This window comes from Pristiophorus japonicus, chromosome 10, assembly GCF_044704955.1.
Source record: "Pristiophorus japonicus isolate sPriJap1 chromosome 10, sPriJap1.hap1, whole genome shotgun sequence".
In the NCBI taxonomy this organism is placed as follows: domain Eukaryota; kingdom Metazoa; phylum Chordata; class Chondrichthyes; family Pristiophoridae; genus Pristiophorus; species Pristiophorus japonicus.
The window spans coordinates 105,137,489-105,160,012 of record NC_091986.1 but is presented as its reverse complement, the minus strand read 5'-3'; the positions used below and the strand labels follow the sequence as shown (position 1 = coordinate 105,160,012).

Here is a 22,524-nt window from a genome sequence, read left to right as displayed (position 1 = left end):
ACATTTTTCTATCAACTTCCTCCCTCTGCTATTTATGTGAGCATTAGTCCATTTAAGTCAGTATGTTAACACCTCCCTTGTAATAGAAAGGAATTTAAGTAGAGCAGTTAAGTGTATGTCTGCTTTTATTCTCACAGTAATTATTAAGATTAAAAGAGTACTCGGAGAGAAAGTTAGAACTCTAATAGATAAAAGTGATAAAACCAAAAAGGATACTCACCAACGAAGATGGCACTAACTTGTTATCCAGTTTTAATAGTACAGCCAATATTCCATATGATTTTGAAATCGGTATGGTAGATTCATTGATAAATTGTAGGAATTTAAGATTAACAAATATTCAGGGCCAAATGGCATATTCGATTACAAGATGTGGATAGGGACAAGGAAAGCTATTTAGCCCATCCTAGCTTATCCATCCGGGTCATACATAAGGATCCCTTATTACAACATCAATCTGTTTCTTAAATGATTTGGGAGTTTTTGCCTTCACTGCTCCATTTGGAAGTCCATTCCACGTGTTCATGATTCTGAATAATTATGAACTTCCTAATGTCAGTCTTAAGTTTATCTTTTACCAGTTTGAACTTGTACTCCCTTTCTCACCGTAAGAACTTAACTTGAAGTATTTCAGATTCTGACAGAGACGAGGGAGGTAATTTTCTGTTCACTGGCTATTGTCTTTGGGCACCTGTCAGGTTCTGTAGGATTTAACCAAACATATCTGTATAATTTAAAAAGGGCAACAAATCTGATCCTGCCAACTGAAGACAAGTCTAAAGTCAAAGACGGGTAAAATAATGGAAACTATTCTAATGCACAAGCTGGAGGAGTACTTGTACACCAATAATTTAATAGTAATCAGGAAGCACTGGAGTACAAAAGCATGGAAGTTATCCTAAACCTTTATAAAACACTGGTTAGGCCCCAGCTGGAATATTGTTCCCAATATGAATATGAAGGTGGCTTCCGAGCGATAGCAAGTGATCAGGTTGGAATCTTCGTACTCAACTCAATTATACTACATAATTTGGATTTCTGGGTTTCACATCTCCAAGCAGCGCAGCGGGCATGTTGTGCACCCGCATGATGCAATCTTAACTGTATTTAAATGGATAGTGCACAAATGGAAATTAGAGGTGTTCAGGATGTATGATGGACATAGAGCAAGGGCAGCAAGCAGATTCAATGATGCATCGCTGGAATTACTACTAGGAGCAGGAGGGATATACTTTTCCTTAACAATGGGAAGAAGAAACTCGCTGTCTCTCACCAAGAAAGTGTGGTTGGAGGGAGCTGAGGAGCTGAGCAGCAATAGCATTGTGCCTAGCCAGTACCCAACATACTGCCTAATCTCCTGTAGAGTGCAAGTGGAGCAGTCTTTGGTGGGGCCCTCAGGAGCTCAGAAACCCAGAGGGCATAGACCAAAAACATCTCAACAATCAGAACAGGGATCTGAGCAGCTTGTCTCTACCTCTGCTGAAGCCACACAGGATGCACCACGGAGAAGTGGTAGGAAGCATAAGGTCAAGAAATTGTAATTCACCAAGGTTATTATTCGCATGGGTATTTGAGAAAATGTTAGGTTGTTAAGTTTCCTTTTTTTATAATGGCTCATAACATTTACTGATTAGCACCACTTCCACATTTACCCATATTACATACCGAGTGTCAACTGTTTCTTTCACTTGTTTCATGATGAATGTCAAAACATGATGGTATTCATTGGGTGGCTGTGCAATGGATGGATGAGTAGTTGAAGGATTGTTCAGTGCAAAGGTTTGGGGCTGGGGGGCAGGGTGGTCCCGGTGGCAGGAGCAGACCACAGAATTTAATTTCTTGTGTTTCACACTAGGTGTGATATTGGGTCATCCCAGGTTTGTCTGGCGATGGTTCCCCATCTTTATCCTCCTCCTCCCCTTCTCCTCTAAGTTTTCCTCATCTGAAGAAGAGTGATGAGCCCCTTTGTCCTCCTCCAACTGCAATCCTCTCTGATGCATAATGCTGTGCAAAATGCAGCACAATAGAAACATAGAAAATAGGCACAGGAATAGGGCATTCGGCCCTTCTAGCCTGCACCGCCATTCAATGAGTTCATGGCTGAACATGCAACTTCAGTACCCCATTCCTGCTTTCTCGCCATACCCCTTGATCCCCCTAGTAGTAAGGACTACATCTAACTCCTTTTTGAATATATTTAGTGAATTGGCCTCAACAACTTTCTGTGGTAGAGAATTCCACAGGTTCACCACTCTCTGGGTGAAGAAGTTTCTCCTCATCTCGGTCCTAAATGGCTTACCCCTTATCCTTAGACTGTGACTCCTGGTTCTGGACTTCCCCAACATTGGGAACATTCTTCCTGCATCTAACCTGTCTAAACCCGTCAGAATTTTAAACGTTTCTATGAGATCCCCTCTCATTCTTCTGAACTCCAGTGAACACAAGCCCAGTTGATCCAGTCTTTCTTGATATGTCAGTCCCGCCATCCCGGGAATCAGTCTGGTGAACCTTTGCTGCACTCCCTCAATAGCAAGAATGTCCTTCCTCAAGTTAGGAGACCAAAACTGTACACAATACTCCAGGTGTGGCCTCACCAAGGCCCTGTACAACTGTAGTAACACCTCCCTGCCCCTGTACTCAAATTCCCTCGCTATGAAGGCCAACATGCCATTTGCTTTCTTAACCGCCTGCTGTACCTGCATGCCACCCTTCAATGACTGATGTACCATGACACCCAGGTCTCGTTGCACCTCCCCTTTTCCTAATCTGTCACCATTCAGATAATAGTCTGTCTCTCTGTTTTTACCACCGAAGTGGATAACCTCACATTTATCCACATTATACTTCATCTGCCATGCATTTGCCCACTCACCTAACCTATCCAAGTCACTCTGCAGCCTCATAGCATCCTCCTCGCAGCTCACACTGCCACCCAACTTAGTGTCATCCGCAAATTTGGAGATACTACATTTAATCCCCTCGTCTAAATCATTAATGTACAATGTAAACAGCTGGGGCCCCAGCACAGAACCTTGCGGTACCCCACTAGCCACTGCCTGCCATTCTGAAAAATACCCATTTACTCCTACTCTTTGCTTCCTGTCTGTCAACCAGTTCTCGATCCACGTCAGCACACTACCCCCAATCCCATGTGCTTTAACTTTGCACATTAATCTCTTGTGTGGGACCTTGTCGAAAGCCTTCTGAAAGTCCAAATACACCACATCAACTGGTTCTCCCTTGTCCACTCTACTGGAAACATCCTCAAAAAATTCCAGAAGATTTGTCAAGCATAATTTCCCTTTCACAAATCCATGCTGACTTGGACCTATCATGTCACCTCTTTCCAAATGCGCTGCGATGACATCCTTAATAATTGATTCCATCATTTTACCCACTACCGATGTCAGGCTGACCGGTCTATAATTCCGTTTTCTCTCCCCCTCCTTTTTTAAAAAGTGGGGTTACATTGGCTACCCTCCACTCCATAGGAACTGATCCAGAGTCTATGGAATGTTGAAAATGACTGTCAATGCATCCGCTATTTCCAAGGCTACCTCCTTAAGTACTCTGGGATGCAGACCATCAGGCCCTAGGGATTTATCGGCCATCAATCCCATCAATTTCCCCAACAATTTCACAACTAATAAGGATTTCCCTCAGTTCCTCCTTCTTACTAGACCCTCTGACCCCTTTTATATCCGGAAGGTTGTTTGTGTCCTCCTTAGTGAGTACCTGTTCAATTGGTCTGCCATTTCTTTGTTCCCCGTTATGACTTCCCCTGTTATTATTCTGGAGACTCTCCCTGGCAAGTACTGAAGCGTGCCTCCTGACCTATCTAGGCACCTGAAGTGCATCTTCAACATTCCAATGGTTTGCTTGATAACACACCTGGTTGTCATGTGGCTCTGGTTTTAGTGCTCCTTCATCTCATTGGTGGAGTTCCTCACAGTTGTCATGAGCCAAGTTTGAAGGGGTATCCTTTGTCTCCTATGAGCCAGCCCTTAAATCTGCTTCCTGGAACCAAAAGGTCTGGAAGTTGGACTGCCACATTCTGAAGGCATCTCCCAGGGAATCTGGCGCACATCTTCATTAACATCTTCTTGTGATTGCACACCAGCTGTACGTTGATGGACGAATATCCCTTGCAGTTTATAAATACGCCTGGTTTCTGTGGTGGTGCTCGAATTGCCATGTGTGTGCAGTCATGGCACCCTGTACCAGTGGGAATCCAACCAGAGAGGCAACTCTGAGTGCCCACTCATTCTGACAACTGTCATCACGGGAAGTTTACATAATTGTCGGCTCTGGCAAACAATCCAGCAGTGATCTGTGTTATGCATTTATGTGCTGCCGACTGGGAGATCATGCATTTGTCTCTGGTAGCACACTGGAAAGATCTGGAGGCGGAAAAGTTGAAGGCAATGGTCAATGTCACCACAAGTTCCAACAGGAATCAGGTCTTTCTGTAGGCGGTTGTAGAAGTCTGCCACCAACTGACATGTCAACCTCAGCCTGCGGAAGCACTGCTCTTCCAAGAGGTTAAGGAAGCTGAGCCTCTGTAAACTGTGTGACATGCGTAGTGGCTTCTGCAACGTCGGCCCCTTTCCTATGCATCTCTCTCATGTGCACGTGCTGATGTCATCGCTGCCGTGGATGATGATGTGCTGTCAAATACATCCAACGTGCCTCCCATCCTGATATTGTCTCTTTGAAATCCTTCATGGTTGAAAAAAGCTATATCTACACACAGCTATGAGCACATTGCAGATGCTCCAACTATAATCTTCCAAAGTTCTCTCAATTGAAGAACCGTTCCTTTACATTGGAAAATTGCACATGTCACTCCGCTATTTAAAAATGGTGAGAGAGGGAAACCAGGGAATTATAGATCAGTTAGCCTAACATCTGTTGTCAAGAAATTGCTAGAGTCTATAATTAAAGATATGGTGACAGAACACCTCGAAAATTTTCAGTTGATCAGAGTGAGCCAGCATGGATTTGTGAGAGGTAGGTCATGCCTGGCAAACCTGATTGTATTTTTTGAGGAGGTGACTAAAGTAGTGGACTGGGAATGTCAATGGATGTTATTTATATGGAGTTCCAAAAGGCATTTGATAAAGCCCCACATAAGAGAATGTTAACTAAGGTAGAAACCCATGGAATTGAGGGAAAATTATTGACCTGGTTGGGAGATTGTCTGAGCGGCAGAAGACGGTGGGCCGAAATTCACTCCCGCTGGAACTGGGTCGCATTTACTGTTTTTGGTGTGTGTGGCGGCCCACCTTGTAAAATTCAGCTCTTTGTCTTTTTTTTTTGAGCAGGGCAAAAGTCGGTCATAATGGGGGCGGAAGTGGGGACGGCAGGCTGGTGACGTCATCGCACTGGTGCGTCACAACGTCTCTCCTCTTCAGTTAAAATGGAAAGCCTCTGCGAGCTCTGCAGCTTTTTAAGTTAGGTCCACTGGACCACCAGGGAGGGTTTCGATCGAGTCAGCAGCCTGGCACATAAGAGGGGGTGACAGGCTGCCTGTTGGCGGCCTGGCCGAACCCTGGGGCATAATTGTAGGGCCGACCTGGCAGTCGGCCGATAAAATAAAATAAGGTGGAAGCCGCGCCAGTGCGCCCTCCCCTTTAATAGCAGCCGCACCACCATTTTACACAAAGTGAAAACACAGTGCACCGACAGAAAAAACTTGGGGGCACCAAGCGTCAGCCGGACCATTTTCTCAGGTGAATTTTGCTTGCAGGGTGGGACATCGGCGGTGCGCACTTTGATGACGTACTTAGGAGGGTTCGGCAGCAGCGGGGTGGATGTGTTGACTGGCGGAAAAACCACCAGGAAGAATTTCGCAAGCTGCGGTTATTCGACTACAAATTGGCGGCCATTTGACACCGTCATATGGCCGCCACTTTCCAGCAGTAACGGGCCTTATTGGGAAGCTGAATTTCAGCCCCAGGCAGTAGGGTTAATGGGTAGGTACTCAAATTAGCAGGTGATTAGTGGTGTCCCACAGGGACCTGTGTTAAGGCCTCAACTATTCACCGTATTTATTAACGACTTAGATGAGGGCATAGAAAGTCATATATCCAAATTTGGTGATGACCAAAGACAGGTGGCATTGTAGGCAGTGTAGGTAGAAGCATAAAATCATAAAGGGATATCGACAGATTATGTGAATGGGCAAAACTGGCAAATGGATTTCAATGTAGGCAAATGTGAGGTCATCCACTTTGGACCTAAAAAGTATAGTACAGGGTTCTTTCTAAATGGTGAAAGGTTAAAAACAGTGGAAGTCCAAAGAGACTTGGTCCAGGTACATAGATCATTAAAATGTCACGAACAGGTATAGAAAGTAATCAAAAAGGCGAATGAAATGCTGGCCTTTATATATAAATGACTAGAATACAAGCAAGTAGAAGTTATGCTGCAGCTATTCAAAACCCGAGTTAGACCACACCTAGCGTACTGTGAGTAGTTCTGGTCACCACATCTTTGAAAGTATATATTGGCCTTGGAGGGAGTGCAGTGTAGATTTACCAGAATAATACCCAAACTTCAAGGATTAAGTTACAAGGCGAGTTACACAAATTAGGGCTGTTTTTCCTAGAATTTAGAAGGTTAAGGGGTGATCTGATAAGATATTAAGGGGACCAGATAGGGTAGATAGAGAGAAACTATTTCCACTGTTTGGGGATTCTAGGATTAGAGGGCATAACCTAAAAATTAGAGCCATATTTTTTAAGAGTGAAATTAGGAAACACTTCTACACACAGGGTGGTAGAAGTTTGGAACTCTTCCGCAAACAGCAATTGATGCTAGATCAATTGTTAATTTTAAATTGGAGATTGATAACTTTCTGTTAACCAAAGTTATTAAGGGATATGGACCAAAGGCAGGTATATAGAGTTGGGTCGCAGATCAGCCATGATCTCATTGAATGGCAGAGCAGACTTGAGGGGCTGAATGGCCTACTCCTATTCCTGTGTTCCTACACAAGAACTCTCTGCCAAACATTTGCCAGAGGTAACTGCGACACCAGCTACAATAAGTGAGCTTTTATTTAGATGGGACATGACAAGTTTAAATACCCACTTGAACTGGTCCTCAAACATTCCTCCGTTTCCCTGGTCAGTTTCCCAAGCTCTGGGAAACACCTGCTGCTCAAGTAAAATTTGGCGCCAAGTTGAAAACTGCTTCCAAGCAACAAATTCTTGGGGGTTAAAATTCGCCCCATTATATCCAATTCTGGGCACCACACTGTAGCAAGGGTGTCAAGGCCTTAGGGAGGATGCAGAGGAGATTGACTACAATGGTACAGGTACCAGGGATGAAAAAATTCAGTTACGTGGAGAGACTAGAAAAACTGGGGTTGTTCTCCTTAGAGCAAAGAAGGTTAAGGGGAGATTTGACAGAGTTGTTCAAAATCATGAGAGGTTTTGATAAAATAAAAAGGGAGAAACTGTTAACCAAAGCTGTGGCAAAGGGGTCAGTAACCAGAGGACACAGATTTAAGGTAATTGGCAAAAGAAGCACAGGTGACAAGAGGGGAAAAATATTATGTCGTGAGTTGTTATGATGTGGAACCCACTGCCTGAAAGGGTGGTGGAAGCAGATCAATAGTAACTTTCAAAAGGGAATTGGATAAGTGCTTGAAGTGGAAACATTTGCAGGGCTATGGGAAAAAAGCAGGGGAATGAGACTAATTGATGCACCCTCCTTTTGTGCTGTATCATTCTATAATTCTAAGTATTGATTTAGGAACAGATCTCTCCTGACAAATCTTGACTTCTTTGAGCATGTTACAGACAAAGGAAGTCGTGGGACTCTGATGTAGCTTATTTGCTCTTACTGAAAGCTTTTGACAAATTTCCACATGGAAAAATTGCTAACTAAATTAAACACCACATGATTCCAGGGGACGAAATACAAAATTCATGAAGAAATAGAAAACAGATAATACTTTGAGATGTCAGATTGAGGAGGTGTTGTTAAGAGTCCTGCAAAGATCAGTGCTTGGATCCCTATTATTGATACTGCAGCTACAAATTGGCAGAAGGAATCAGATTGGTTATGCATTTGGGCAGACAAATGGCAAATTAAATTTACCACTGATATTAACACACTCAGATAATACTGTTTCAATTTGCCCTCATATTTCTTACTTATCTTCTTTGAATTCTGTGGATCACATGTACACATTGGCAACTAAATGAGAACTTAAAATTTTACTGGAACTGAGGAAAATTCATTTTTTCTGCCTGTTTTGTTATTGTGATACTGACATAATATTAATGTTGATTCTATTATGAGAAACACATTTCTAAGTGGTACAACTTGTGAAGCAGAATTGACAGAAACCCCATTGTGATGCTCGTGCTAAGAGTGCAGCCCCTCACGTTTCAGCTGAAAAGAATAATCTAGTAAAATACAAATAAGCAACTGGATTTTATTAACTGGAGTGGCTATATGCAATTCTCAATTCATTTAGTTGTTGTAAATATGTCATTTCAAATAGGATTTTTTTTAGTTTAGCAAGACTTAAATTTTGAGTTAACCCTTTAGACGCAGCCAATGAAACATTGTAAACAATGGAATCGGTATGATATATTTGATAAATGAAATTTTATAAATGAAATATGTAATACTGTATTGTAGAGCAACAATAGATTAGTTTTCTTGGTCCTTTTTAAATTAAAAGTATTTCAGTCGACTACATTTGAAATTTATGGAATTGTAAGGCTTGTCATTGGGGCGCTAACTTTTTAAAGATTAAAAAATTAGCACCAGCTGCTCCACTTTCCTTCCTGGAACACAAGAGGCAGGGCGGGGCGGTGGCTGTGTATTGCTGCACAATGGGCAGTGCAGCGCTGCCTGATCGGAGCCTCCTTCCCTCCCTTAAAGGGAAGGGCCATCGCTGCAGGTTCTGCAAAAGAAAGTTTACCTGGACCCCGACGGATTCCATGATCCAGCCTGATGCACTGCTGCAGAATGCCGGTCAGATCGATCGCAGGCAGGTAAAAAACTTCGAAACACAGCTTTGAATTTTTTTTTTTTACTTATCTCGGCCATCTCGCCTTTAAGTATCGCCCCGAAGCGCCCGGCCTCCCGATGGAAGCCTGCGGTGTTTTCTTGGTCCAGGGCAATGCCATCTGGGCGAAGGAGATCGAGGTGTAACGCGTACCGCCACCACAAAAGACCCGCCGTAATTTAGCGGGAGTCGCTGATCCCTCATTCGCACCCCATTACCGCCCCCTGGAGATGCTATTGGGAGGTGCAAAGAGCCTAATCTCAGCCCCTTGGACACTCCTTGAGTTTTATAAGTTAGATGTTTCTGGGCACCATGGGTTATAGTATTTAATGTGTGTAGTTTCTAGGAGCCCAAGTTTCCACAAGAAAAAAAACGGGCGCCCCTCCGAGCTGGGCGCCCGTTTTTCGCATCTAAAACGGCGCCTAAAAAAATCCTCGGTATTCTGCACCTACTTACAGGTCCTCTGGCCCTCGGCGCAGCCAGCACGAGCTGTGCGCGGGGCGGAGCCAGCGCCGGGACCTCTGCACATGCGCGCTACAATCGGCACGCAAGTGTAGTAGCTCCAGGCGCCGAACTGTGTGGGAGGGGCCCGAAGCACGCAGCCCCTAGCCCTGGCTGAATGGCCTCACTGGGGCTCCTCCCACAGCCAACTCCTGCTCCCCGCCCCCAACACCCGCTCCCCCCCCCCCCTGCCGACCAGACCCGACCCGACACCCGCTCCCCCCCCCCCCCGCCGACCAGACACCCGCTCCCCCCCCCCCCCCAAGACCCGACACCCGCTCCCCCCCCCCCGACTGACCCGACCCGACCCGCGCTCCTGTTCCCCGACACGACCCGCCCCCCCCCACCCCCGACTGAACCGACCCCCCACCCCCCGACTGACCCGACCCGACCCGCGCTCCTGTTCCCCGACCCGACCCGCCCCCCAGTGGACCCGACTCCCGGACTGGATCCGATCCAACCTGACCTCTCCCTTCCCCCCCCTCTCTCTCTCTTCCCCCCGCCCTCTCTCTTCCCCCCCTCTCTCTTCCCCCCCCTCTCTCTCCCCCCCTCTCTCTCTCCTACCCCTCTCCTCTCCCCCCCTCCGCTCTCTCTCTCTCTCCTCTCCCCCCCCCCGCTCTCTCTCTCTCCCTCCCTCCCCCTCTCTCTCTCTCCCTCCCTCCCCCTCTCTCTCTCTCTCTCTCTCTCCCTCCCTCCCCCTCTCTCTCCCTCCCTCCCCCTCTCTCTCTCTCTCCCTCCCTCCCCCCCTCTCCCTCTCTCCCTCCCTCCCCCTCTCTCTCTCTCTCTCTCCCTCCCTTCCCCTCTCTCTCTCTCTCTCTCTCTCTCCCTCCCTCCCCCTCTCTCTCCCTCCCTCCCTCCCCCCCCTCTCTCTCTCTCCCTCCCTCTCTCTCTCTCCCCCTCCCGCTCAGCGACACGAACGGCTGCAGAATTCTCCCTGGCTGAAGCACTTTCACACAGGTAGGAAGATGGTTTATTTAATCTTTTCTTGGCTTATAAATGTTTATTCAGGTTGGATTTATTTGTACAAGTATAAATAAGGATTTATTGTCGAATTTAATGAGTTCCCCCCCCCCCCCCCCTCGTTCTGGACGCCTAATTTGTAACCTGCGCCTGATTTTTTAATGTGTAGAACAGGTTTTTTCAGTTCTACAAAAATCTTCACTGGCTCCATTCTACTTTAGTTTGGAGTACATTTTCACTGTGGAAACTTTCAAATCAGGCGTCAGTGGCCGGACACGCCCCCTTTTGAAGAAAAAATTCTGTTCTAAACTAGAACTGTTCTACCTGACTAGAACTGCAGAAAAAAAATGTGGAGAATTGCGATTTCTAAAATAGTCCGTTCTCCACCAGTTGCTCCTAAAAAATCAGGCGCGAATCATGTGGAAACTTGGGACCTAGATATGTTGGAGGTGCCATCTTTCGGATGAGACGTTAAACTGAGGCCCCTCTGCCCTTGCAGGTGGACATAAAAGATTCCATGGCATTATTTCAAAGTAGAGCAGGGGAGTTCTACCCGATGCCCTGATCAATATTTATCCCTCAACCAACATCTCAAAAAAAATGATTATCTGGTCATTACCACGCTGCAGTCTGTGGGATCTTGCTGCCGCATTTCCTACATTACAAAAGTGACTACATTTCAAAAGTACTGCATTGGCTGTAAAGCATTTTGAGACATCCTGAGGTGAAAAATAATTAGCTGCTTTTTACTTATTTTCTACAGGCTAATGGAACACAGTTCACCAATACTGGTGACTGGTGAGTTAACTAATCTCAAAATGGAATTCAAAAGCACTTTGCAACAGCTTCAGGCAAGCAGTAAGAATGAAACAGTGCTGCAGTCAGAGATCATGAGGTTAAAAGAAGAGTAGGTAAAATGTGATTGAACTAGTTCTAAATAAAATCCCGGACAGAATGAAACATTTAAGAGCTTATTTTGTGTTCCTCTGAACAATGCCAGAAATTACATGCAGGAGAGTATTTCGGCAGTATGTGGTCACATGGGGCTTGCTATGACAGTCCTTAACTGCGTTTTACATTTCTGCTGATATGTAACATTGCAGCTTACTATAGTTGAATGCTGGCACTCATAAAAATGCAAACTAGGCAAGAAAATGCCTTACAAATTAAACCAGACCCATATTTAACATCTCCTAAGAAATTGTCAGTATATGCAACTGAAAAGTGATAAGGAGGTCTAATGTAACAGTAAATAACATTGGCCCTGGAATTCCGGTCGGAGGCTTCGTTCAGTCGAACGCCTCCCACCCAAAATCTTTCTACGAAAGTACTTGGTGGTCCTGGAGGTGCCTTGGATTCCGGTGGGAGGCCTTCCTTCACAGCGCGTCCACGTCGTGGAGATACGGATGGAGAAGCTGGTGTCACGTGGGCCTGGACAACCAATCACGGTACAGTATATTCATAGATAGTAATAGGAACTCTGATTTTACAAGTTCCCATTGCTATCAATGAGAAAAAAACCCAAACACAACATAATAAATAAAAAAAACGCATATATTTAAAATGAATTGAAATTAAAGTTAATTAAATGTTTTAGAAAAAATATATATTTTGGGGATTTTTTTTTAGGGTTTAATGTGTTTTAATAGGGTTTAAAATAAACTTACCTTAATGGGTAGGGTTTTTAACATAAAAATGTGTATTTAAATTTAAATTTTATATGTTTTAAAACTCTTATGCTGGTAAAAGTAGACTAGGCGTCTGCTTTTACCAGGCGTAAGAGTTTGAAGGACATTCACTGGGCAAGAGATGGGCAAATCCTCGCTGGGGGGGATGTCCTTCCTGCGGGGATGCAGAAAATCTGTCAAGAGATATCGTGACAGATCGGAAAAGCCGGATTTCGGCGCATGTGTTTTTGCGAGGTCTCGACGGATCCGTACATATTTTGGGATTTCAGGGTCAATGTTTCTCCATCCTGGGCATGCATTTTCTGGTAAAGAAAGTAACTCTAAATATAGTGAATGTCTTTGCACACGAAAATGGAGAAGATACTGACATGGTAATGTTACAGAACGTACTAGAAATAGCATTTGATATTGCACTCAGTCTCATCTACAGCACGTCATGGACCAGGCCAAAAATATGCCATGCAGTATTCATTACATACAAAACTTTGTGCACTAATATCCAAGGTCAGGATAGGATGGCAGCTTTCTGAACTTCCATGACAGCAGTGTGAGCTTCCACTGCAGCACTCAGATGTTGGGTGGATGCTGCTTGTGCTGCAATGGAAGCTGAGACATTTGCTATCATGGTTGGTTCTAGAGGTGTGTTGCTGGAGGTAGCCACCCGTTCTATGTTGGAAAGGATGGGATCCAAGCTCTGTGCAAAGCCCTGTGCCAAGTTAGTGCTGGACCCCTCCATGTTCCTTGATATTCAGGGCAAGCTTTCCAGCAGGGTTGCCACTGCACCAAGCATTTGGGTATGTACACCCATCAGCACTAAGGGGCATAATGGACATGATCTTCACCGTATGGCAAATCTAAGAGAAATGCAGGGATAGCACCAACCCCTGTACATGGCCGCCTTTGACCTCACAAAGGCCTTCGACACTGTCAACAGTGAGGAATTATGGAGTGTCCTCCTCAAATTTGGCTGCCCTCAAAAGTTTGTCACCATCCTTCATCTGCTTCACGATGACATGCAAGCCGTGATCCTGACCAACGGATCCACCACAGACCTAATTCACGTTCGGACCGGGGTGAAGCAAGGCTGTGTCAGCGCACCAACACTCTTCTCGATCTTTCTTGCTGCAATACTCCATTTCACCCTCAGTAAGTTCTCAGCTGGAGCGGAACTAATCTACAGAACAAATGGGAAACTGTTCAACCTCCGCTGCCTCCAGGCCAGATCCAAGGTCGTCCCATCCTCTGTCATTGAACTACAGCATGCAGACGACGTTTGTATCTATGCACACTCGGAGCTGAACTCCAAGCCATCGTCAACACATTCACCGAAGCATACGAGAGCATGGGCCTTACACTAAACATCCATAAGACAAAGGTCCTCTACCAACCCGCCCCCGCCACTCTGCACTGCCCCCCCGATTATCAAAATCCACGATGAGGCCTTGGACAACGTGGACCATTTTCCATACCTCGGAGCCTACTGTCAACAAGGGCAGACATCGATGATGAAGTCCAACACCGCCTTCGGTGTGTCAGTGCAGCCTTTGGTCGCTTGAGGAAAAAAGTGTTTGAAGACCAGGACCTCAAACCCGGCACCAAGCTCATGTTCTACAGAGCAGTAGTGATACCCGCCCTCCTATATGCTTCAGAGACATGGACTGTGTACAGCAGGCACCTCAAAGTACCGAAGAAGTACCACCAACACTGCCTCTGCAAGATGCTGCAAATCCATTGGCAGGATAGGCGCACCTATGTCAGTGTTCTCACTCCGGACAACATCGTAGCATTGACCACGCTCAGCTTCGTTGGAAGGGCCACATCGTCCGCATGCCCGATACGAGACTCCCAAAATAAGCGCTCTACTCGCAGCTTCGACACAGCAAGCGAGCCCCAGGTGGACAGAGGAAACCCTTCAAGGACACCCTCAAAGCCTACTTGAAAAAGTGCAACATCCCCACCGACACCTGGGAATCCCTGGCCCAAGACCGCTCAAAGTGGTGGGAAAGCATCTGGGAAGACGCCGAACACCTCGAGTCTCTTCGCCGGGAGCAAGCTGAAGCCAAGCGTAAACAGCAGAAGGAGCGCGTGGCAATCCAAGCACCCCATCCACCCGTTCCTTCTACCACCGACTGCCCCACCTGTAACAGAGACTGTAGGTCCTGCATAGGACTCATCGGTCACCTGAGAACTCATTTTTAGTGTGGAAGCAAGTCATCCTCGACTCCGACGGACTGCCTACGAGAGAGAGGGAGAGATTCTTCTGTAGCCTGGCCCATCGATGTCATCATCTGGCTGCAATGTGTATCATCTACAAGATGCACTGCAGCAACTCGCCCAGGGTTCTTCAGCAGCACCTCCCAAACCCGCGACCTCTACCACCTAGAAGGACAAGGGCAGCAAGCGCATGAGAACACCATCACCTCCAAGTTCCCCTCCAAGTCACACGTCATTCTGACTTGGAAGTATTTCACCATTCCTCATTGTCAAAATCCTCAAACTCCCTCCCTAACAGCACTGTGGGAGCACCTTCTCAAGGGCAATTAGGGATGGGCAATAAATACTGGCCTTGCCAACGACGCTCACATCCCATGAACAAACAAAAAAAATCTGAGTCCGCTGCAGCAGAACTAGTGTGCGACCTCTCCCTCCACCAAGCTGGCACTTGCGCTCTCCTTTTCCCCTGCCTTGGCTGCAGCGCACTTTTGCCCGGTGTCTCACCATATTCAGATCCCGCCTATATCCTATCCTTTAAATTACACGCAGTCAGTATCTAAACTGGTAACAGCGCCTGTGAAGTCGAGTGACTGTGTGTCTTCATCTTCACTGCCTTCTTGCTCTTCCTCCATTGCCTATGCAGGTTGCAGTTCTTGGTTATGTGAAAGGAAAAAGGGACAATGGTTGGGTTGAGGGAAAGAAGAAAGTAAGAAGTGTATGCTTAGACCATCAACAGCTTCTCCGTCAGAACAGATTGTGGGATGATAGAGAAGTGGGATGAGAGAAGAGGATTTGGTATGCTGATACTCTCATCTTCAATGGCTTTAGCTCCACCAGTGGCCACAGCCTCTGCAATAGCCCTTCCCATAATGGCCAGCACCCTCTCTTCCATGGGGGTTAGGATATGCAGGCACGCTTCTCCCCTGCCGGTTAGTACCTGCTACCTCTGGTTGTGCACCACCTTCTCCTGCAAGAAAGCAAAAAGTGTGTCAGTGACTGTCATGCAATCAGTGTAGGTGATGTGGCTGTCATGGTTGATTAACTGTCAGTGTGTATTTGTGAGATGTGGTTTTGAGGCTTGCAACAGTGTTAAGTGTGTGAGGGTGAGATGGAGCACATGAATGTTAGGTATAAGTCCTGATTGATAGAGATTGTTGGTCGGTGTATAATGGGAGCAATGGCTTAGGCGAGTGTTGCACTTGATAGCATATGGCAATTGAAGATGCATTCGCTGACCTCGACCACTCATGTGAGATCATTAAACTTCCTCCGACACTGCACCCATGTTCTTGGAGCTATACACCTGGCATTGACCTCCTCCGCTATCTCTGCCTTCTGAGCATGTGTCTGGATTGCCTCTGGCCACCTTCCCCCCCCCCCACCCCGAGCGTATAGCACATCTCTCCTACATTCGACCTCTCCCATCAAGACCTCCGGTGCATCGTCCGAAGATCTTGATGCCCGCTCTCTCCCATGCTCAGCCATTGTTGATTGCTGCACAGCATACTATTCCCAATGTTCTCAGCACCTCCAGTAGCCACAATGCACCTTCCTTTTAAATACTGCAGGCTAACTTTAATAGTGCTAGGAAGTAACTATATTGGGCACCCTGCTGATGTGTGTACCCAGTGAACAGCGCTCGTAGCACTGAAAGCACGCAGAAATTATAATGAGCAGGCAGCATGAAGTTGGCATGCTGCCTGTATTCCACTGAGTGGGTGCCAATTAATCAAGCATCGTGATCCCTGTTTTCTTGTTTTCAGGGGCTAACTAATTTAATCCCCTGTGAGTTTAAGCCTCACCGGTCTCATTTAAATAAGCCCAAAATGCAATATCAGGTGCGCATTGGATCTACTCATTCAAGCACAGGGATCATTCCGCACACCCAGTTCTACAAATTTCTGGGCCATTAAGCCTTTATTTAAAGGGAGATGTAGATTTGATTCGTTGGACGGGCCTTAAATGCATGCAGAGCATCAATAAAACTCAGGTGGATTTCAAATTTTATTTGTGGTTAAACAATAAAAATATTGTCTGTTGAAACTAGAAAATGTGTTTTTAATTTTTTCTACTACCATTTATGTCTCCTTTCAGTCTCCAGATTACCAACCCGATTAACTCAAAGCATATAATCAGAAGCAATAAAACTTATATTATGGGCTAGATTTTCACCGACTTTGCGACCAGATTTTCACCGCGATTTGACCCGGTCGGTGAGATCTTCGGGCACCTTTTTGCAGCGGCGCTTCCACATACTGCCGACGTGAAACGACGCACAATGCCACGGATTGCATTACCATCGTACTTTCGGCACTCTCCACCATGCCCTGAATACCGACAGGTCAGACCTGTCGGTCATCATCATAGACAGTCCCTCGGAGTCACAGGTGGGGCAGACAGTGGTTGAAGGAAAGGGTGGGCGGGGAGCTTGGGTTGACGCACGCTCCTTCCACTGTCTGCTTGGTTTCTGCTTGCTCCCAGCGACGAGACTCGAGATGCTCAGCACCCTCCTGGATGCTCTTCCTCCACTTTGGGCGGTCTTGGGCCAGAAATTCCCAGATGCCAGTGGGGATGTTACACTTTGTCAAGGAGGCTTTGAGGGTGTTCTTGAAGAGTTTCCTCTGTCCACCTGGGACACTCTTGCTGTGACGAAGCTCCAAGTAGAGCGTTTGCTTTGGGAGTCTTGTGTCGGGCATGCGGACAATGTGGACTGCCCAACGGAGCTGATCGAGCGTGGTCAGTGCTCCGATGCTGGGAATATTGGTCTGGACGAGAACACTGGCATTGGTACGCCTATCCTCCCAATGGATTTGCAGGATCATGTGGAGGCAGCGCTGGTGGTACTTCTCCAGTGCTTTGAGATGTCTGCTGTATATATTCCATACCTGTGAGCCATATAGGAGGGCGGGTATCACCACTAACCTGTAGACCATAAGCTTGGTGCCAAATTTGAGGACCTGGTCTTCAAACACTCTCTTCCTCAGGCGACCTAAGGCTGCGTTGGCACACTTGAGGCAGCGTTGAACCTTGTCATCGATGTCTGCCCTTGCTGTCAGTAGGCTCCAGAGGTATGGAAAATTGTCTACGTTGTCCAACGCCTCGCCGTGAATTTTGATAACCGGAGGCAGTGCTCTGTGGTAGGGTCAGGTTGGTGGAGGACCTTTGTCTTACGGATGTTTAGTGTAAGGCCCATGCTTTCGTACACCTTGTTGAAGGTGTTGACGATGGCTTGGAGTTCGGTCTCCGAGCGTTGTCTGCGTATGTAGTTCATTGACAAAGGATGGGTCAACCTTGGATCTAGCCTGGAGGCAGCGCAGGTTGAACAGATTCCCATTAGTTCTATAGTTTATTTCCACTCCAGCGGGGAGCTTGCTGAGGGTGAGATGAAGCATTGCAGCAACGAAGATTGAGAAGAGCATTGATGCGATGACACAACCTTACTTGACCCCGGTCCGGACGTGGATTGGGTCTGTGGTGGATCCCTTGGTCAGGTGGATCCTCTTGGTGCAGCCCTGCCAGCAGCAGTAAGTATGAAGACCTGCAAAAAAGATAAGTTAAATTTTTTATTTTTTAATTCTTTTTCAGCAATTTAGTAGGTAAGCGTTTTGTAAATGTTTTTTGCAATTTTCTTTTGTTTCTCCCCCCTCCCAAGACGCCTCTCGCAGCTTTACCGGCCTCGGACTAAAGTTGCCGAAACTCACGGTTTGCGCCACAAATCCTCATGCAATGCTGACTTTACCGATGCGGGCGCAGACGTAAAGGCCGAAATTTAGGTCTAAAAACGGTAATTTAGATGTAAAACTGCCGTTTTCGCCGACAACCGAAATCCAGCCCATAGCATTCACTTTTCATTAAGTCTTCCAAAGTACTTTTGCTGTTTAGTTCAATCCTGTTATTTTGCTATTGTTACTTCTTTAAAATTCTTTATCAAACTAAACTTTCCAGGCATTTATGTGGAACTTGTTTTTATCTCCTAATATTTATAAATTGATACATTTGATGCAGTTAGTAACATTGTAGTGTCACACTGTATAATGTACTTCGAAAACATACAGCCCAGGAAAGCCCTAGATTTAGTTCTTGTTTCAATTAATGTTTTCTAATTTTTTGAAAAACCTTGAAAACTAATGTGACTTTTGTAACCAGCACAAAACTGATCTTGTAATTAATACCATTATTTTTTTTAAGTTTATGGCAGAATTCAATTATTGAAAAAAATATCAAACACATAACACTCGCCCTTTGAGCACTCGTCTTTATACTAACAATATGAAGTTCATATTCAGCAAGGAAAGGTTTAAAACTAGGACAAAACTTTTTTAATTGCCATAAGAGCCAAAATACATTTGTGTGAAGATCCAAATGGAGATGAAGATGTATATTGTTTTTCCTTAGGCTTGATCTATCCCATACATATTGCATGCAGCAGAACAATGAGCTCAGCAGAAAGGAGGAAGCATTAGAGAGATTGCAGAATGAGTACCTGGAAGGGAACAAGGAAATCAATAACGTATGTCAGTCGCAGTGTGTCTGCTGTAGCATAAGTTTAAAACTTTATTAGATGTTGCATTATTCAGTCTGTTTTATCATAGCCATGAAGTTACAATGTTGTACTACCTTTTCTCATTGCACATATTTGATCAGTGTCAGTTTTTTTTAGGTGGATCTACAATGGCTCGAAGTCAAAAATAGAAACTGCAAAATCACCTACGGTGGTTATTTGTTTTCCTAGCACTGGCATGCATTAATAATAAGAAAGATCCAGCAACTATGAGTCAAATGTGACTCTACATTCACAGAGACATAATGAACAAAATTAATAGCTTTGATAAAAAAAATATTAGTTTCTACATTCGTGAACCTATTCTACTGATTGCTATAATTAATTGCTTTATTATAGCTAGTATGAAGACTCATGTTATACTAAATTGAAAGTTTAAAAAATAAAGACGATGCAAACGTAGGAAAACTAAGGACAGGAAATGACCAGCTGGTCCATCATGCCTGTCCTATACTGTTGTGGTGTAACCTTTGCACACCACACCCCATCCACTACTTCCCTCCCACCCACCAACCACACAGTCTCCGAGGAGAGGCAAAAAGTATATCACTTCTGTCATGTATCCTACATGGTTACTGCTTGTACTATTACAAGGTGTGCCACCAGAGGGCACCATAGTTGGAGACTTGTAGGTTACCTGTACAGGTGTGCCAGGCCTAGTATAAAAGGCAGGCCACCAGGTGTGATCCTCACTCTGGAGTTATCAATAAAGGACTAAAGTCACTACAGTTCAAGTACAACACATTGCCTCGTGGAGTCATTATCACAGCATCTAAAGACATAACAATTGGCGACGAAATTACAGATCTTCACGCGAAAATGGCTACCCTTGGTACGTTGCAGCAGTTCGCCGATGGTGATTATTGGGACGCCTTTGTGGAGAGGCTTGATCATTTCTTCACAGCAAACGACCTGGCAGGCGACAATCCGGCCACACTGTCTGATAAGCGCAGAGCAATCCTGCTAACCAATTGTGGCCCCACTGTCTATGGCCTCGTCAGGTACTTGCTGGCACCAGCGAAAACAACGACCAAGACGTATGAGGAGCTTGTAACGCTAATCCAAGGACAACTCAAGCCCAAAGAGTACATCCTCACAGCCAGACACCGGTTTTACACCCACCGACAGCCCGAAGGCCAGGAAATCGCGAAATATGCTGCAGACCTCAGGAGGCTGACGGCACCGTGTGATTTCGGCGACCACCTCACCAAAGCGCTGCGGGATAACTTTGTCATTGGAATCGGCCATGAGGGCCTTCTTCATAAGCTACTGTCTACGGATACCACAGTCACACTGCAGAAGGCCATCTCTGTGAGCCAGGCATTCATGACCTCGACCTGCGGCTCTAGACAGATGACTCATCCTCAAACCTGGCTAGTACTGTGCACAGAGTGGTGCCTTTTAGAGGCTGGACTGTAGAACGTGAACCTTCTCAGGGAAGAGAGAACAGGCCCCCGAGTCACTTAACTCAGAGTCCGCCGATGGGCTAACCGAGTAGCTCCATGTTGGCGTTGCGAAAGGAATCACAGGGCTCACCAGTGCCGCTTTAAAGACTGTGTGTGTAAAGGCTGCAGCACAAAGGGCCACCTCCAGCAAATGTGTAAAAGAAATATGATTCACTGTGTTGATGAAGAGTCTGCAGATGGCTATAAATCCAGCACGGATTATGAAACGATAGTCAAAGAGGCAGCTCAGCCCCACGATGAGGTATATGGCATGTTTACCTGCACCACCAAGTGTTCCCCGTTTGAGGATGGAAGTCGAAATAAGTGGCATTCCAGTCTTCATGGAAGTGGACACGGGGGCGAGCCAGTCAGTAATGAATCAAGAAGCCTTTGAGAGGCTATGGGACAATTAAACTGAATGACCCAAGTTGGTCCCGGTTCAGGCAAAGCTGCGCACCTACACCAATGAACTTATCCCAGTCATTGGTAGTGCGGATGTAAAGGTACTCCATGATGACATGGTGCACAAGTTATCTCTGTGGATTGTTGCAGGTAATGGACCAAAGCTACTTGGAAGAAGGTGGATGGAGAAGATCCATTGGAGTTGGGAAGATTTCATCCCTCCAGCGATCGACATCCTCCGCACTCAGAGGCAAAGCAAGCCCTCACCTGAGGGTGGACCCGGCACCAGAGAGCAGACCAGCACAGCACCCAAGGCACAGACTGCCCAGCACGACTGCGTGGAAATGATCCAGCTGAGACAACCCAAACGCACCTTCCAGGCTCCAGTGACAAGACTCCAGAGGAAGAAAATCGGATCCAAAGGCGACTTCCCAGCTTCGGTGGCAGAACCCGGGGAGAAGAGGATCACCGCAGTCGACATCGTGGATGGAGGAAAGATGGCACCCAAACCACGAGGTGATGCGCTGAAGAAAAAGATAGCTGTGGCCAGACCACAAGGTGCAGCACTGATGGAGCAACACGTGGCACCAAACGGAGAAGAGGATTGGGGTAAAGATAGCAAGGCTTTCTTAAAGGAGGCCTGCAACCCACCACACTTAAAGGGACAGTTCCACATTCTCAATCAATGTGAGAGCAACTGTGAGTTAGATGTAAAATGTGCAATTGATGATCAGAGTTGTGTACATGCAATAAGCAAAGAAAAGTGTCAATGTAATAGCAATTGTGAGTTAGATGTAAAATGTGTAATTGATGATCAGAGTTGGGTACATGCAATAAACAAAGAAAAGTCACGTGATCGCGATCGAAGCTACTGGTTATTTACAATGAGTAATGAAACGTTGTGCGATGTAGGATTTCAACTGCATTCAGTCAATGCAGTGGGCAGACACCCATCGGGAGCACACAGGTCCAGCGAGCTACCCAATATAGTAGCCTGCGTCCCTGGGACCAGGCTTATGCACCATGGAGTGTGGCCACAAGCAGCCAATACATACAAGCTGCAGAGCAAGCGATCTCAGGAGGGCAACAGCACCAGTATCGATACCCTGCCCATGATCGGCTCCACTCTCAGGCACCCGATGGCACCAATCGCCACGAGCCTGAAAGAGCAAACTGTGCTAAGGCGCAGCCCCCAGACCTTATCGCCACCAAGGCCATACCCAGGAACGAAGGGTCACCCGCACCAGTTCTCCCAAATGGGACCGGGACTAGCCAGGATCCCAAACCAAACAACGCCCAGGCAAGCGAGTCAGCAGTTCCCTGTGCACTGCCAGACAACTGCTCCTCAGGGAGCAGCAGCGACCCGGGGCACAAAGAGAGGACAGGGATCTGTGAACCTGCCCGACGCTAGGAGCAATGGCAAAAGCCCTGAGAGCAGGCAACTTGAGCCAACTAGGTTCCCACTGCCAGCACTGGGCACCGCGCCGACACCAGACTACCTGGACACCATCCAGCAGTCCTGGCACAAGTTTGTCCTCACGCACCGGCGCTGACCCCAGCACTGACTCCAAGAATATTCCAAGCATGTACCACGAATGTAATACTGTAAATGCAAATTTTTTTTGGACTTGAATGTATATGAATGTAATGAGCCAATGGCACCATCTGTATGTGGGGGGGGGGGAGAGAATGGAGTGGTCATGGACACACAAACAGAAACCA

The 22,524-nt window shown here is 46.3% G+C and overlaps 1 protein-coding gene across 3 annotated transcripts in view; it reads left to right on the top strand.

Annotated features, from left to right (window-relative positions):
• LOC139274778 (deuterosome assembly protein 1-like) overlaps window positions 1-22,524 on the top strand; it is a 288,549-nt gene that overhangs the window by 167,388 nt on the left and 98,637 nt on the right. For all 3 annotated transcript variants that reach the window (XM_070891467.1, XM_070891468.1, XM_070891466.1), the window contains one exon: window positions 18,790-18,904. In XM_070891467.1, coding sequence (XP_070747568.1) covers window positions 18,790-18,904 — 115 coding nt within the window. The remainder of the gene's footprint in view (window positions 1-18,789; window positions 18,905-22,524) is intronic.